Source organism: Bufo bufo, chromosome 2, assembly GCF_905171765.1.
Source record: "Bufo bufo chromosome 2, aBufBuf1.1, whole genome shotgun sequence".
Taxonomy (NCBI): domain Eukaryota; kingdom Metazoa; phylum Chordata; class Amphibia; order Anura; family Bufonidae; genus Bufo; species Bufo bufo.
The window spans coordinates 524,253,291-524,268,489 of NC_053390.1; the positions used below are offsets into that span (position 1 = coordinate 524,253,291).

General features: G+C 42.4%; 1 protein-coding gene across 1 annotated transcript in view; it reads left to right on the forward strand.

Moving 5' to 3' along the window:
* CFAP299 (cilia and flagella associated protein 299) overlaps window positions 1–15,199 on the forward strand; it is a 625,798-nt gene that overhangs the window by 77,398 nt on the left and 533,201 nt on the right. Inside the window, exon 2 of the mRNA XM_040417930.1 lies at window positions 697–827. Coding sequence (XP_040273864.1) covers window positions 697–827 — 131 coding nt within the window. The remainder of the gene's footprint in view (window positions 1–696; window positions 828–15,199) is intronic.

The window sequence follows — 15,199 nt, forward strand, 5'->3', positions numbered from 1 at the left end:
AAAGCAGCAGTATAACACCAATTTGGATCCCCAAGTAGTGCAGCAAGGTGTAATAGAATCGCTCCTATTACCCAGGCTGTACACTCTCCTATTACACCCTGTTCACCTTTTATAGTGTAGATGATGCCTCCCTATCCTTTACCTACACCTTGACTAATCTTTTCCTGAACTTGTAAATCGTTTTTTTTAGCACAATGAAGTCTTTCCTAGCACTGTCCCTAGCGCCTGCTGACGTCTCTCCCTGCACTAAGCACACTGGAAAATGGCTGAAGGCTGAGGCTATTTATCGGGCTGTGACATCACAGGGACTGGATGGCTGCTGATTGGCTGCATGCATGGCATTGTGGGCGATCCCTCGTTCCCAGAGTTCTTTGCTCCTTGTCCTAACACGTGCAGCAGCCACTTTAGGAAAAAATGCAATTCGTTACCACGAAGCGCGAAGAAATTCGACTTCGGTGCAAATCCCACTTTGTCAAATTCAATTCGCTCATCTCTAGTAATGAACTCCTACAGTTCAGGCTGTTTATCCACCAGTGTCCCTTTGTTCAGGTCAAGCTCTAGGACTGGGTACTTGACATGAAAGTATGATGTCAAAAGTGATATAGTTAGACTTCTGTCAGTTTGCCTATGTATAAGGTCACATAAATGAAGACATCTGTATTTCACTAAAGCATCTAGTGTTTATTGTTTCTCTAGGATGAAGAACTAGCCCGTCAGCTGGTGGAGCTGGGCTACAGGGGAAGTGGTGAGGTACTAAAAAGAGAAGAGTTTGAGGCAAGAAAAGCTGCTGCAGAGGCTTCCAGGCTCTCCCAGAGAACTCAACAAAAGTAAGTCCCATCTGTGTCTGGTAACAAGTGGACCACATTCTTTGGATCTCCTCTGTATGATTAAAAACATTTGTATTGGCATGTGCTTCCCCTCAGCATCAAGGACACTAGTTACAGGTCTGATATTGTACCAAGACACATGTGCTTTACAGATCAGTTAGGGTGAGCAAGCTGGAAGGTTTCTGCTGTGCAACCACATTTGACTGTAAGCTACTAATTTATGAAAAGAGGATAAACATAAAAATATGTGCGCACAACCGACAGACCATAATGAAAGCACAGGGACAGTACATCATTTCTAAAAACGTATGCAGAAACAAGGGAAGTACTGGAACAGATCAAGAATAATCATTGCCCAGAATGTCCCAAGTGTTTTGTTAGTGACAGTAAAATTAAGATTTCTCCAGTAGTTTCCTCTCTTCTGTTTGATCATTGAAACACAAGTACCAATCTTGACAGGAACAACATCGTTATTATATAGTCTTCTGTAGCAGCATGTTCTCTTTCTTTCCACTAGTCTCATTTGTTCTTTGTCAGATCCGTTTTACTGTGTCTTCAGGCTTCAGGAAACCAAGTAAGAGACTGGAATAGATAAACCATGAATGCCAAGAATCATTGCTTACAGTAGGCAGAACTACAAAGGATATTCTTCCTGACCAAACGCATGTGTCTGTTCATTTCATCTTTATTACTTAAAGAGGAACTGTCACCTCTCCAGACATGTCTGTTGTAGTAACTACTTGCATTCCCCATGTAATAACAGTTTTGAAGCATCTGTTCTCAATATTTCTCCTATAAATTTATGAATGAATTACCAGCAGCTCGCAGTAAAGGTACAGATAGGTGTTACCAATTGGGGTTGTGTCCCTGCACAGTCTGACACCAGCAGCACTGATTGGACAGAAATAGACACAAATGAGACCAGTACACCCACTACTGGTAACACCCAGCAGTACCTTTACTGCAGACTGCTGGCAATTTATTTGTAAACTTCTAGCAGGAATAATACAGGAGTGGCTCAATATAGAGCCAAAATAATAAATGGGTGGATTAGTTGGGTAACAGAGTTGAGGATAGATTGAAGGTTGTTAAGGAGGTTGAGAATACGATCGCTCGCCCCCATGCAGCTGCACTGTTTCTATTTCTCATTACTGATGATGTCACCGCACCAGGCCATCGTGATAACGTGGTGGCGTCACACGGCAGCAAGCGAGAGATTTGTAAGGTTTTCTCCAATCAAGATGGCCTCTCTGCGAACAAATGGATGAGGTGAGTATGTATTATTTTTTTTTTACCGCCATTTTAGAAAAAAAACTATTATTACGAACCGTGAGGAAAGTTGGCTTTGTGACGAGTCGAATTGTTTCTGAAATTCGGATCGAAGTCCACTTCATTATCCTCAATTCCCTCAACACTAATAGCCACCTTATGTTTGCCCAGGAGTACAGTGCTACAAAGCAAGAATGCTGACCACTGCCACGTTATTCAAGCTTCCTTACAGTTTATACAGGGGTAAAAGTCAAGTGTTAAATAAGACTATGCAGTAATTATTTTATGTATGGCTGGTATTTTCCACATTTCTGTTAAGACAGATTAGAAATAGTTTTTTCCCCCTTCTTGAGATCTACAGGGAGTGCAGAATTATTAGGCAAGTTGTATTTTTGAGGATTAATTTTATTATTGAACAACAACCATGTTCTCAATGAACCCAAAAAACTCATTAATATCAAAGCTGAATATTTTTGGAAGTAGTTTTTAGTTTGTTTTTAGCTTTAGCTATTTTAGGGGGATATCTGTGTGTGCAGGTGACTATTACTGTGCATAATTATTAGGCAACTTAACAAAAAACAAATATATACCCATTTCAATTATTTATTTTTACCAGTGAAACCAATATAACATCTCAACATTCACAAATATACATTTCTGACATTCAAAAACAAAACAAAAACAAATCAGTGACCAATATAGCCACCTTTCTTTGCAAGGACACTCAAAAGCCTGCCATCCATGGATTCTGTCAGTGTTTTGATCTGTTCACCATCAACATTGCGTGCAGCAGCAACCACAGCCTCCCAGACACTGTTCAGAGAGGTGTACTGTTTTCCCTCCTTGTAAATCTCACATTTGATGATGGACCACAGGTTCTCAATGGGGTTCAGATCAGGTGAACAAGGAGGCCATGTCATTAGATTTTCTTCTTTTATACCCTTTCTTGCCAGCCACGCTGTGGAGTACTTGGACGCGTGTGATGGAGCATTGTCCTGCATGAAAATCATGTTTTTCTTGAAGGATGCAGACTTCTTCCTGTACCACTGCTTGAAGAAGGTGTCTTCCAGAAACTGGCAGTAGGACTGGGAGTTGAGCTTGACTCCATCCTCAACCCGAAAAGGCCCCACAAGCTCATCTTTGATGATACCAGCCCAAACCAGTACTCCACCTCCACCTTGCTGGCGTCTGAGTCGGACTGGAGCTCTCTGCCCTTTACCAATCCAGCCACGGGCCCATCCATCTGGCCCATCAAGACTCACTCTCATTTCATCAGTCCATAAAACCTTAGAAAAATCAGTCTTGAGATATTTCTTGGCCCAGTCTTGACGTTTCAGCTTGTGTGTCTTGTTCAGTGGTGGTCATCTTTCAGCCTTTCTTACCTTGGCCATGTCTCTGAGTATTGCACACCTTGTGCTTTTGGGCACTCCAGTGATGTTGCAGCTCTGAAATATGGCCAAACTGGTGGCAAGTGGCATCTTGGCAGCTGCACGCTTGACTTTTCTCAGTTCATGGGCAGTTATTTTGCGCCTTGGTTTTTCCACACGCTTCTTGCGACCCTGTTGACTATTTTGAATGAAACGCTTGATTGTTCGATGATCACGCTTCAGAAGCTTTGCAATTTTAAGAGTGCTGCATCCCTCTGCAAGATATCTCACTATTTTTGACTTTTCTGAGCCTGTCAAGTCCTTCTTTTGACCCATTTTGCCAAAGGAAAGGAAGTTGCCTAATAATTATGCACACCTAATATAGGGTGTTGATGTCATTAGACCACACCCCTTCTCATTACAGAGATGCACATCACCTAATATGCTTAATTGGTAGTAGGCTTTCGAGCCTATACAGCTTGGAGTAAGACAACATGCATAAAGAGGATGATGTGGTCAAAATACTCATTTGCCTAATAATTCTGCACGCAGTGTATTCTAAAATGACAGTTAAAATACAGTTCTACTTCAATTAGTTTGGATCCACATCTTTTTTTTTTTGCCCATGTCTTCAGACCCTTTCACTTTTTTCACATTTTGTTGTCTTGTGGCATTGTGCTAAAATAAAAAAAGTTAAGATTGTTCCCCATCATTCTGCACTCAATACGGCATAATGACAAAATGAATACAGAATGTGGCTGCAGCAGTGGAGCCAATCAGGCTTTAAGTGCTGAGACAGTCCGTGATGCATCTGGGGCCCATCTCTTATTCTGCGTATTGACCCTTTGGGGGTGGGTGTCCACAAGCCATTAATAATACAGGGCTTTGAGGCTTGTAGATGCTGTGAGCCTCCTCAGATCTTCTAGCTCTGGTCAAGCACAAGCTTCTTCCTCAGATCTGGGGCTGCCCTCAATCCAGAGGAGAGTTTAGAGGAATTCCAGTGTCCTGTGTTGGGGCTTGCTTGGTGTGCATGGGAATGCAGGTCTCTGGGCCCATCCCACCTCTTCCATTAATTATATTGGTCTTTGACCTTTTCCCTAGTCCATGCATAGTCCTCAACATTTCCCTCTTGTAATGTCGTCTGGGGAAGCTCCCGTGATTGCTGTCCTAATATGGACAGTGATGTCACAAAACCTTCTCAGCCTATACATTTATTGGAGGCTGGTGACAGATCCCGTGCAGTAGTATCCATCATCTGTAGGCTATTAGAGCTTTCACTACAGTATGTACTTGCTAAACATAAGGCAAAAATGTTTTGTAAACCTAGTGCTGCCCAGCAAATCCACTTCTTTACATCTGACCTTGTGCTATTTTGGAGCTTTTTATATAAAGTAGAGCAACATTTTAGTGCTCTCAAATGTGAACAGATGCAGTGTGCTCAAAAACCTGTATGCTTTATGGACTTTTACAAGATACAGGCCCTGATTTATCATGCCTTCATTCCAGAATTGTTGCTTCAAAGTCTCAAAATGAGACATTTGCAACTTTTGGGGCTCACTTGTACGAAAATGTTGAAACGTTTTGCATTTTTACATTTACTCCAGTTTTGAAATATGAGTGGGAAAGTGTGCTTGGTTGACTATCTTAAGGAGTTTCACTCCAGATTTATAACTGAAGCTTTTTAAAAAGGTCACAATCTTTCTCCAGTAGGAGGGTGGAGTAGAAAAACTGGAGCTGTGATGGCCAGTGATGGAGTAGAAAAACTGGAGCAGTGATGGCCAGTTCGCAGTGTTCGCCAGTGAACACATGCGATCTGCCATCTTAACTGACAAGTCCAGCGATGCACAGGTAAGTCCTTTCCTGTGCCTGTGCGCGAGCCGGTCTGAAATGAAATGCGGTCTCCTGTTCTCGGAACTGCCTGCTCCCGAAGACCGCATTTCATTTCAGACCGGCTTGCGCACAGGCACAGGTAAGGACTTACCTGTGCCTCCCCGGACTTGTCAGTTAAGATGGCAAATCGCATGTGTTCGCTGGCGAACACTGCGAACTGGCCATCTCTAAACTGGAGTAGCTTTTCTAGACAAAAGTCTTAGGTTTGAGGATGAGACAAATTTATCAATCAACATGCAACATTTGTTAAATGTGGTATAAACTATTCCAACGAAGACTCCTAAATATCCTCCTCAGGATAAATCCCCGCCTGCCTGTTTCTGTTACTTCTGTTATCAATTGCACTGGCATTTAGAATTGAAAACTTCTATAAGAACAATCCAAAATAAATTTCTAAAATAAAATATGACCATTAAGGGCTTCATTACAAACTATTATTGCAGCATTTTTAAATGCTTGTAAAAACCATCATGCATATCATTTTACATAGTACTGTTTACGATTGTTTTTGTGCCTTTTTACTTTGAAATGTTTAGCACATGCATTTTTTCCTGGTAATTTAAGCCCTTTAGTGCTAAATGTACTTATTAACAACAAATTACAAACTCCAAAGCACAATACCGAGCGCATGCTGCGTTAAAAAAATAAAAAAATGTCTAAAGTACCACAAGCCAAAATACTTTGTGTAGTGTAGTTTATTTAAACTTTTGATTAACATCTGGTTACAGCACTTATTGACCTAAAAAAAGCAATTAAAATTCTGCAAAAAAAAACTAAGCGTTGCGCATAAACACAACCTAAACAGATGTTTTTTGCACTTCAAATGACATAAACATATTGGGCATACATGTCCCATTAGCATTTTAAGGAGGTTTCCTGAGACGCCCAAAAATTTTGCTGAAAAACAGGAATGTTATAAAATAAAATAATAAACAGTACTTACCTTCTTAACACCTACTTATCCAGCACAGCCAGGAGCAGAGGGAGGACAGGAGGCATGTCCACCAGTATACTCCTCCTGTACCTGCTATACTGTCGCCTTTCAGCTTCCGGCGGGCTTAGACCATGTTGTGTGGTTCTGCTCCGCTGGTCCAAGAGAATTTATATATATCGCCAACATATTCCGCAGCTCTTTACAATTCAGAGGGTTCATGTACAAAACAAAAGACATCACAAAGTTACTGGCTAATATACAACTGAAACACTAGTAGTGAGGGCCCTGCTCGCAAGAGCTTACAATCTATGAGAAAGTGGGGGTGACACAAAATGTAGTTGATTGTTATATTAAGTAGTCCATCTTTTTACTGAGAGGAGTGGTGTAAGCTGATCTGTGTGTGCTAGTTCTTTGGGTGGAGGACTGTCAGAAGATCCAGTTCAGGTCTGAAAAGTTGGGAGGGTGGAAGGGGCTTACTGGAAGGAGAGTCAGTTTAGGAAGCATGATATGCCTGCCTGAAAATATGTATTTTTAAGGCATATTTGAAGGTAGAGAAGTTGGGAATTGACCTGATATTTTGCAGCAGAGCATTCCAGAAAGTAGGTGCAGCTCGAGAAAAGTCTTGAAGACAGGAGTGAGAGGTACGAATTATAGAGGATTTTAATCTTAGATCACTGGCAGAACGGAGAACATGAGTAGGGTGGTAGATTGAAATGAGGGAGGAGATGTATGGAGGTGCAGCACTGTGGAGAGCTTTGTGGGTGAAGTTAACTTCAAGAAGTTTGAATTGTATTCTGTGGTGGATTGGCAACCAGTGAAGTGACTGACACAGACTAGTAGCATCAGTATAGGGGGTGTATAGATAGATGAGTCTGTCTGCAGCATTTAGGACAGACTGAAGGGTGGAGAGTTTAGTGAGAGGGAGACCAATTACTAATGAATTACAGTAGTCGAGACAAGAATGAATCAAGGGAACAACAAGAGGTTTGGCCATTTCCATCGTAAAAAAGGGCGGATTCTGGATGTTCTAGAGATGCAGACAAGAGATTGGATATGGGCAGCAAAGGAAAGATCTGAGTCAAACATGACCCCAAGACAGCGGGTGTGCTGCCCAGGAGTTATGATAGTACCATAGACCAAAATTTAAATATCAAGTTTAGGTTGGTAGATGGGGAAAGACAAAAAATTCAGTCTTTGAGAAGTTCAGTTTAAGATACAGAGGGGGCATTATGTTAGAGACAGCTGCCAGACAATCACTAGTGTTTTGAAGTAAAGCAGGGGTGATGTCAGGGGATGAAGTGTATAGTTGGGTGTCGTCAGCATAGAAATGGTACTGAAAGCCAAATCTACTGATTTATGAGGGCTGAGTAGTGAGAGGAGTAGAGGACCTAGGACTGAACCTATGACCTTCTCCATTTTCCCGGCATGGCCTGTGCTGGCTTCCTGCCTCCTCTGGCTATTTCTTAGAGTGTGTGTATTCTTGCTGGTTCTTAAAGACCAGCAGGCGTACCCTAATCTTCCCCAGCCTATGGCTAATATGCTGTGGCTATTTAAGACACCTTCGTCTCTGAGCAATAGTTATTTCTAGACTGCTAGTTTTCCTGTGAATGTGTGCTATAGTTTCATCGTTTTGCCGGCACACAACCTTTGTCTGTTTTCCAAATATGACTCTTTTCTGCCTGCCATGACTTTTGGACTGGTTTCCAGATTGAATGTTCGCTGCCTTCCCTGACTTTGGCTTGTCCCTGACTGTGTTTGCCTGATCCCTTGGTGCCATGAACTGTGTCTAGACACCTGTGGATCTACAGTCACAGAACAGACCCTATAGATGCCTTGTGGTTCTCCTGCAGTGGAGTCCAGATCTGTGTACAGGGGTGAAAGGGTGAAGACCAGGTGGGCCACTTAAACAATGTCTATAGTTGTATCCCCAAGTCAAATCTGTTCTGTAACACAGCATATCCATGTCCACTTACAGTTTTCTCAGGCCATGGATTCTGCTGGCCCACCCACGTTGGGTTTGCAGGATGCAAGAGCTGACTAATCAACTCAGCCACCAGAATCAACCACTCCAGTATTTGAACATGATCTCTGTACACATGGATGTTCTGTCTGTCTCTCCATCTGGTCAGCTTTATCAAGCCGCAGCACCAGCCTCAGAGCCACACACTGCTGTAGCATTTGGTGCTACCTGAGTAGATACTGTATACCTCTGCCACCACACTATTATGGTTATCCTAATGCATGCAGGGCCTTGCTGATCCTATGTACCATCCATTTTGAGTTAGAGGCCCACCAAATCCCCACTGACCATGGCAAAATTGCCTTCCTGGTGTATCTTCTGTCCGGTTTGCCTGGTTCGCATACCTTCCATAAGGTCTTTGATGAGCCTGGCTGGACAGTGTCTGCAGCATCGTCTTTACTCCCTCTTCGCCAGGGCAAACTGCTAGGAAGTATGCTATCGAATTCCTACCCGATCTTGAGAGGTGTCCTGTAATAACGTAGCTTTGGTGGCTACATTTCGAGGGGGGAGACAGGCAGGTTGCATTAAAGGGAGTCTTTCACCTAATCTAAGCGTTTTAGATTGCTCAGATCAGGTTGTAGACTCTTTGACCCTTATTACAATGGTACCTTGTTTTCTATATCCCTCGTCCAGATCATGAAAAAAACACTTTTTAAACTTATGCAAATGAGCTTATGAAGGTGCCAAGTGGCGGCGTTACTGGGCGATGTGCCCAGAAAAGCACACCTCTTTTGACCTCTGGCCCGCCCTTCTGTCCTATTATTGCCTCCTCCTCAGCCTCCAACCGGCAGACATCATGAGCAGCAAGAGAAGAAGTCAGGCTGGGAACTGGCCCTGCACCTGCGCATTGCTCTGCCCATTATGGGCAGAGGAACAACTTTTCATATTGCGCATGCACCGGCCGGCTGTCTTTATAAGATAGAAGATAGAAGATAACGATTACAATTACCCTGTCCTACGGTATAATACTGTTTACTGAAAAGACCTTCCTTTCATTTCGGTTCTGTGGGCAGCTTCCTGTGTCAAGCCTTAGTGACCTGTACTGCACATTTACCGTACCCATGGAGAAGTCCACAGGGTCAGCCTTCAGACGATGCCAATTTCACTGACATGCTTGAAAAGAACGAGTATGAGATACTGCCAGCACATTGTGATTATGATTGTACCATTAATCTTTTGGGCCGCGAACCACTCCTCCCCAAGGTCAGGTGAACCCTTTGTCTTTGCCACAGACATAACATCTGTCTGATTACATCATGAAGAATCTAGAAAGTGGATTTTTCCACAAGACCTCCAACCCAGCTGGAGTCAGTTCCATCTTTGTCCAAAAGAAGGTTGGTGCGCTGTGACCCTGTATTGTTTATCAAGGTCTAAACAAGATCTCTTTAAAAAATAAATACTCGTTGCCATTGATTTATAGTTGCATAGTTACATAGTTGTTAAGGTTGGAAAACGACAAAAATCCTGCTATATCGATCCCTGGATCAATGTCCATCTTCCTTTTAAAAGGGGTTGTGCCAAAGCGAAAGGGTGTGTAGAACAAGATTTATATACATTGTCATAAGCTTCAATGTTATTTTGAATTAAAAAGTCTAAACCTTTTTTGAAGCCATCTACTGTATTTTCTGTGACTAACTCCTGCGTCAGGCTATTCCAGAGATTCACAGATCTTACTGTAAAGAATGCTTGTCGCCTCTTATGACTGAATCTTCTTTTCTCCAGTCGTAGGGAGTGACCCCTTGTTTTTTGAGGGGGTTTAATACAGAATAGCTTCCCTTGATATTTTTTTTATGGTCCATTTATATATTTGTACAGGTTAATTATGTCCCTCCCTTAGATGTCTTTTTTTAAGGCTAAACAAATTCAGTTCATTTAATCTTCGCTCATAACTAAGATCTTCCAGGCCATTTATGAGTTTAGTTGCTCTCCTCTGTACTTTTTCTATCTTCAGGGTATCCTTTTTATGGACTGGTGCCCAGAACTGCGTATTCGAGTTGAGGCCGCACCAACGCTTTGACTATACAAATTACATCCCTGTCCCGTGAGTCCATAACTCTTTTAATACAGGACACAATTCTTGTCAAGGGACTGTGTCATTGACTGGCTATACTCTGGAGGGGCGTGTCTAAGCAACTACCTGGTTTTTACTAGAGCCTCAGATGGCGAGGATAGACTTGAGCCGTTAGGGTAGTTGCCAGGGGCTACTCCAGAGCAATCCCTGAGTCAGTGGCAGCTGGTACAGGCGGACCAGGAGTACCTGAGTAGGTACCAGCAGTATAAGCGTAGTCAGGCGACCAGAGACGTTACCAGGAGCAATGGTGCAGGATCGAAGCATAAGGCAGAGATGTGGTCAGACAGGCAATAGGTCAGGGCAGGCGGCACAGGTACAGGTCAGGCAATCCGGGTCAGCAACAGGAGAGACAAAGCAAGCAGGCAGGGATCAGACGATAAGCAGAGTCCAGGAACGAAGTATAGATCAGGACCACACAAGAGTATCAGAAACCAGCAAACTCAAAGACCTTGACAGTGAGGCATCTGGGAAGAGGGTTGAGAACACTTAACTACAAGCAGGAGAGCCAGAGTTGGTCAGCAAGGTCACCTGACCAAACCCACACATCCCAGGGAGTGATGCGCTCCACCCTTAGAGCAGTGTGATACGAAACCAGCCAAACTCATGCTGTGTCCAGGGCTGAGTGGAAGCTGTGGAGCAGAATCCTCAAAAGTAATAACGCCTACAGAAACCGGGCTCAGGACCGCAGCGGTGAAATGGAAGCATCGGCCACAGGTCACCGCTTAGTGACCACCCATACGCCTTTTTACGGCAGTCGCTAAGGGGCCTTAGGCTGGGCCGCCGTTTTTTTTACGGTGGCCCAGTCTAAGCGCTGCACGGTTCCCTAGGAGTGCCGATCCGGGCTGTTTAACACTTTACATGCCACGGGCAATGGCGCCCGCCGCATTTAAAGTGCTGACAGAGGGAGCTGACTCCCTCTGTCTCCCATCAGCACCCCGTAAATGCGATCGCAGGGTGCCGATGTGTGTGAAGGCTGGCAAGGGACTCGTGTAGGCCCCAGACCAACCTTTAGTAATTTCTAGCAGGCTGTGACTCTCTGGTGCAGCCTGCTGGTCAATGTAAGAATAGCACTGATATTAAAATGCAATGCACTATAGGGATAATGCATTGCATTTTAAAATCAATCAGAATGTTGTCTGTTACAGTGGTAAAAAAAAAATCCCATTAAAAAAAATTATGCTTTTTTCCTATTGAAAATACGCTTTTTAATGAAAAAAAAATGGCAAAAAAATGTCTCCCCTATATGTTTGGTATTGCCATGTACATAACGACCCGGACTACATAAATATCACGTAAAATATCTCTTACGGTGAACGCTGTAAAAGAAAAAAAAAGAAAAATAGACAGAATTGCTAATTTATTCTTAGTTGCCACCGAAAAAATGTAATAACAAGCAATCAATAACATTTACTCCAAAATAATACCAATAAAAAATACAAGTCGTCCCGCAAAAATCAAGCCCTCACACAATTCCATAAAAAGAAAAAGAAAAAAGTTATGGATCTTCGGAAGCGGCAATGCAAAAACATTTTAAACTTTTTTAAAAGGATTTTATAACAAAAAGTAGAAAAACTGAAAAAAAATAATATGTATTTGGTATCACTGTAATCGTAGTGACCCAGAGAATAAAAATATTATGTTATTTATACCGAAAAATTAACATCATAAAATTTACAACGTAAAAACGCAGTGGCAGTATTGCTCTTTTTCCCATCTCCCTAGTTAATAAAAGTTAATCAGAAAGTTATGTGTACCCCAATATGGTGCCATTAAAAACTACAACTTGTCCCGCAAAAAACAAGCCCTCATATAGCTATATAGACGGAAAAATAAAAAAGTTATAACTTTTGGAACGCGACGATAAAAAAGGAAGAAAAACGCTTAGTCAGTAAGGCCCAAAACAGGCTGGTCACCCAGGGGTTAAAGAATCTGTAAATATTATGAACGGAGGTAAAGCAATAACTGAACTGAGCTCCTTTCGAACTCTAGGGTGTAATCCACCTGGACCTGGGGCCTTGTTCACTTTTAAATTTTTTTTGCATACGGACCATATCTACAGTCAGCCATGTATTTGAGGTATTTCCACCAGTGGCACCACCCTCATTAGATGCCCTCTCTTCTTTTGTATATTAAGAGCTAAAAAAAACATTTAGGAGCTCTGCCTTCTCTTGATCCGCAGTGACCAACACCCCATTACTATCATTTAGGGGTCCTACATGTTTCATACTTTGTTTTTTTTGCATTTATGTATGTTTTGGGGTTGTTCTTACTTTTCTTTGGCCACCTATTGCGCTGATTTTTATTACCTTACATAATTTATTTAGTTCTTTATACTTTTTAAAGGCTACAGTTGTCATTTATTGCACTTTTTACACTATTTGGAAGCCATGTGGGTTTTAATTTTTTGCTTGTACTTGTTACCTCTAGGAATGTATTTAACAATATACTTATCCAAAGTAGATTTAAATCACTCCCATTTAGCATTAGTGTCATTATGTGACAATAGTTGCTCCCAGTCTATGTCCTGAAGTGCAGCACTAAACCCTGGGAAATTTGCCTTTTTTTAAATTAAGTGTTTTTGCCCTACCGACCTGAGTTTGTTTTTTACAGTTTAGTTGGAATATAATTATATTGTGGTCACTGTTACCAAGGTTTTCCTGGACAGCGACATTTCTCACAAGCTCTGCATCGTTAGAAATGACTAGATCCATAAGAGCATCACCTCTAGTAGGATCTTCTACAAACTGGCCCATAAAATTATCCTGCAAAAAGTTCAGGAATTTTCTTGGCTTTGCAGCAGAGGCAGAACCATGTTCCCAATCTATGTTTGGATAGTTAAAATCTCCCATTATCCCATTATTTCTAAAATTTTTCATAGAATCCATCGGCCAAACTCCTAACTAAGTAGGACCTTCAAAGCACTTACAACCTGATATGCTTCTGTGAGGGTGATGAGTGGAAGATGACTTTTAATACACGAGATGGCCACCATGAGTATCTTGTCATGCCCTTTGGTCTCAGCAACTCTCCAATTGTCCTTCAGAAGTTCATAACCAACATCCTCTATGACCTGATCTATGTATGTGTGTTAGTTTTTCTGGATGATGTCTCGGAAGTATGTAAATGCGGTGCTACATCGCTTCCTTTCCTGATATGTGATTTCTGACCCCGTTCCAAAGATGGATCCTGCAAAGTTGTCAGCCATACTTAATTGCCCTGAGAGCCATCCTGCAGTTCTTAAGGTTTGCTATCAGAGGCAAGTTATTCAGTTTTCACCCCAATTTTTTTAGGAACTTACTGCACATATCTGTGCCCTCACCAAGAAGGGGTCTAATACCAAATAAGGGACTCCTGAGGCTGAGGCGTCATTTGTCATGTTCGGGTGTGGGAGGGAAACACCATACCGAACATAAGAGGGATAGGGGTGAGGGAATAAGGCCTGGAAACTAGGGAAAGGAGATGGACACATCCTAATAAAACCCTAATCAAAGTCCTGACTAACTACCAGTATGAACAGACCCCAGAGGTAGGTGAGTTCATACACAGGAATATCTAGTGTCCTATAGGACCCTGGTACTAATGTCAGGACTGAGACAACCTGTTCCTTCAAAAGGAAGGATGAACAGGAGCCTCCCTCAGGCCTTAATACAAATGACAGGGAAATGCAACACATAAAATAACTGAAACAAAATACAAAAGGGAAAGAAAACACTTAACTTCAAGTGGCTATGGCAGCACCAGGAACTCAGTCGAGATCCACAAACCAGCTATCCACAACTCCAACAGAAGCTATAAACCGCATAGCATAGTGGGAGAAACAGCAATAAATAGAGAAGGTTTAATGACTATAATAGCCACACCTGGGGAAAGAAGGTGTGGCAAGCACCAAAAACAACACAGAGGTCATTTGATCCAAACAGAAAACATGTCAGATCAAACCACGTGTTGCCAGTGTCACCGATCTCCTGCCACCTGTCGCGGGAACGTCCGTGACAGTACCCCCCCCCCCATTCTACGGATGACCTTCGTGCACCCAGGACCAACTTTATCTGAATGAGACCTGTGAAAAACTTTCACCAAATGACTGGCATTCACCTCAGATGCCGTTACCCACATACTCTCCTCTGGTCCATAACCCTTCTAGTGAGCAAGATACTGAAGTGATCTACGGAGAACTCGAGAGACAATAATCTTGACGATCTGGAATTCCAAACTACCATCCACCATGACAGGAGCGGGTGGCAAGGGGGACGAGTCCAAAGGTTCAACATATCTCTTTAACAACGATTTGTGAAATTAATTATGAATTTTCAGAGCATGAGGAAGTTCAAGATGAAAATCTACAGGATTAATGATGGCAGTGATCTTATATGGACCAATAAACTTTGGACCCGACTTCCAAGAAGGAACCTTCAACTTAATATTTCTTGTGGACAGCCACACAAAATCACCCACACTTATGTCCGGGCCATTCATACGTTTCCTGTCAGCCACACGTTTATACTTGTTGCCCATATTCATCAAGTTATTTTGAATTTTACGCCATATAGAAGACAATGATGACGAAAAACGTTCCTCCTCAGGGATACCGGAAGTATCTGAACCAGAAAAGGTTCCAAATGTCGACTTACCAGTGGACTCCTGTCTACAATTGTTTATGGCACACTCTAACAAAGACAAAAATGAAGACCATTCCTCCTGGTTCTCAGAGACAAAACATCTTAAGTAAGTCTCCAGACTCTGATTAGTGCGCTTCGTCTGTCCATTCATCTGAGGATGAAAAGCAGAAGAAAAAGTTGTACCCCCAGCTGAGTACATAAC